A 1,780-nucleotide genomic window follows, 5' to 3' on the forward strand; every position below is an offset into this window, starting at 1 on the left:
CCAGCAGTACCTGCCCTGCCCCCCCGGCTGCCCCCCGGCCCTGCACCGGCTGATGCTGCGCTGCTGGGCCCGCGAGGCGGCCGAGCGGCCGGACTTCGGCCAGCTGCACCGGAGCCTGAGTGACCGCGGGGCCCTGGAGTGACCATGACCTTCATCACCTTCATCATCATCATCATCATCATCATCATCATCACTGACCACACACTGAGTGACCGCGGGGCCCTGGAGTGACCGCCGCCTTCATCATCATCATCATCATCATCATCACTGACCACCCACTGAGGGACCGCGGGGCCCTGGAGTGACCATGACCTTCATCATCACCTTCATCTTCATCACTGCCCCATGGCCGCCTGCACTGGACCCTGAGAGACCGCGGGGCCCTGGAGTGACCGTCACCTTCATCATCACCTTCATCATCATCATCATCACCATCATTACTGACCATCCACTGAGTGACCACGGTCATCTTCATCACCTTCCTCATCATCACTGACCGCCCTTTTAGCCGGACACTGAGTGACCACTGCACCCTGGAGTGACCACGGTCATCCCCCTCATTAACGGCGGGATTTAATTACGCACGGTGGGGGAGGGGCTGGGCTGATTTTTGGGGCAGAAGTTCTGATTTTTGTACGTTTATTATTTAAAAATTTGTGATTTTTGAGCTTTTTTGAGTTTTAAATACAATTTTTTCTCTCAAAAATTGTCCAAATTGTCCAAAATTTGTAAAAAATTGTCCAAAGTTTTCCCAAAATTGTCAAAAATTGTCCAAAAACTGTCAAAAAAAATCTCAAAAATTGCCAAAAAATTGCCAAAAATTTTCCAAAATTTCCCACTTCTTCCTAAAAATTTCAATTTTTTTTCCTTGAAAACACTTTTCCTCCCAAGAAAAACTCCCCAAAAAGAAGTCATTTTACCAAAAAATTACAAAAAAATTATTTTGTCCCCAAATACTTTTATTTTTCTTGGAAAAAAACCCCAGGCACCTCAATAAACTCAATCTTTTCCTTTTCCGAACGCTCAGATTAGAAATAAATCGGCTTATTTTCATTGGAAATTCAACTTTTCACTCAGAAATTCTATTTTTTTTCCAACAAAATCAATTTTTTCACACAGAAAATCCTTTCCTTCTACCAAACCGCCTTTCCTCTAAAAATTCCCTTTAATGACAAAAAAACTTTTTTGGAGGCTTTTTCAGGCCCTTTTTTAACCTTTTTTGAGCCCTTTTTTGGCCTTTTTTATTATTTTTGGGTGACTTTTCCATGATACAAGCAGCATTGCCATGGCAACAGGAGCAGGCCTTGGGAGTAGGCAGGCCGCAGGCTTCGTTGCTATGGCGACAGGAGCAGGCCGCAGGCTTTAGGAGTAGACAGGCCGCAGGCTTTGTTACCACGGCAACAAGCAGGCCTTGGGAGTACATAGGCCACAGGCATCGTTGCCACGGCGACAGGAGCAGGCCTTGGGAGTAGGCAGGCCGCAGGCTTCGTTGCTATGGCGACAGGAGCAGGCCGCAGGCTTTAGGAGTAGACAGGCCGCAGGCTTTGTTACCACGGCAACAAGGAGCAGGCCTTGTTGCCATGGTAACGTGCACAGGCCACAGGCTTTGTTGTCATGGCAACCAAATCAGGCCTTGGCAGTGCACAGGCCGCGGGTTTCGTTGCTGCAGCAACAAGACCAGGCCGCGGGCTTCGGCCTACTCCATCCTGCGCCATTTTCACCCCCCCCGCCCTCAAATCTGCCCCCTCCTCATCCCCCCAACCCCCCCTTGAAAGCAGCT

At 49.0% G+C, this 1,780-nt stretch overlaps 1 protein-coding gene across 1 annotated transcript in view; it reads left to right on the forward strand.

The window, feature by feature from the left end:
* Nucleotides 1–211, forward strand: part of LOC121339769 (epithelial discoidin domain-containing receptor 1-like) — a 16,268-nt gene extending 16,057 nt beyond the window's left edge. Inside the window, exon 19 of the mRNA XM_041411860.1 lies at nucleotides 5–211. Coding sequence (XP_041267794.1) covers nucleotides 5–142 — 138 coding nt within the window. The 3' untranslated portion in view covers nucleotides 143–211. The remainder of the gene's footprint in view (nucleotides 1–4) is intronic.
* The last annotated feature ends 1,569 nt before the right edge of the window (nucleotides 212–1,780 follow it).

Source organism: Onychostruthus taczanowskii, unplaced genomic scaffold (genome assembly GCF_017590055.1).
Source record: "Onychostruthus taczanowskii isolate IOZ18803 unplaced genomic scaffold, ASM1759005v1 scaffold372, whole genome shotgun sequence".
NCBI classification, from domain to species: Eukaryota; Metazoa; Chordata; class Aves; order Passeriformes; family Passeridae; genus Onychostruthus; species Onychostruthus taczanowskii.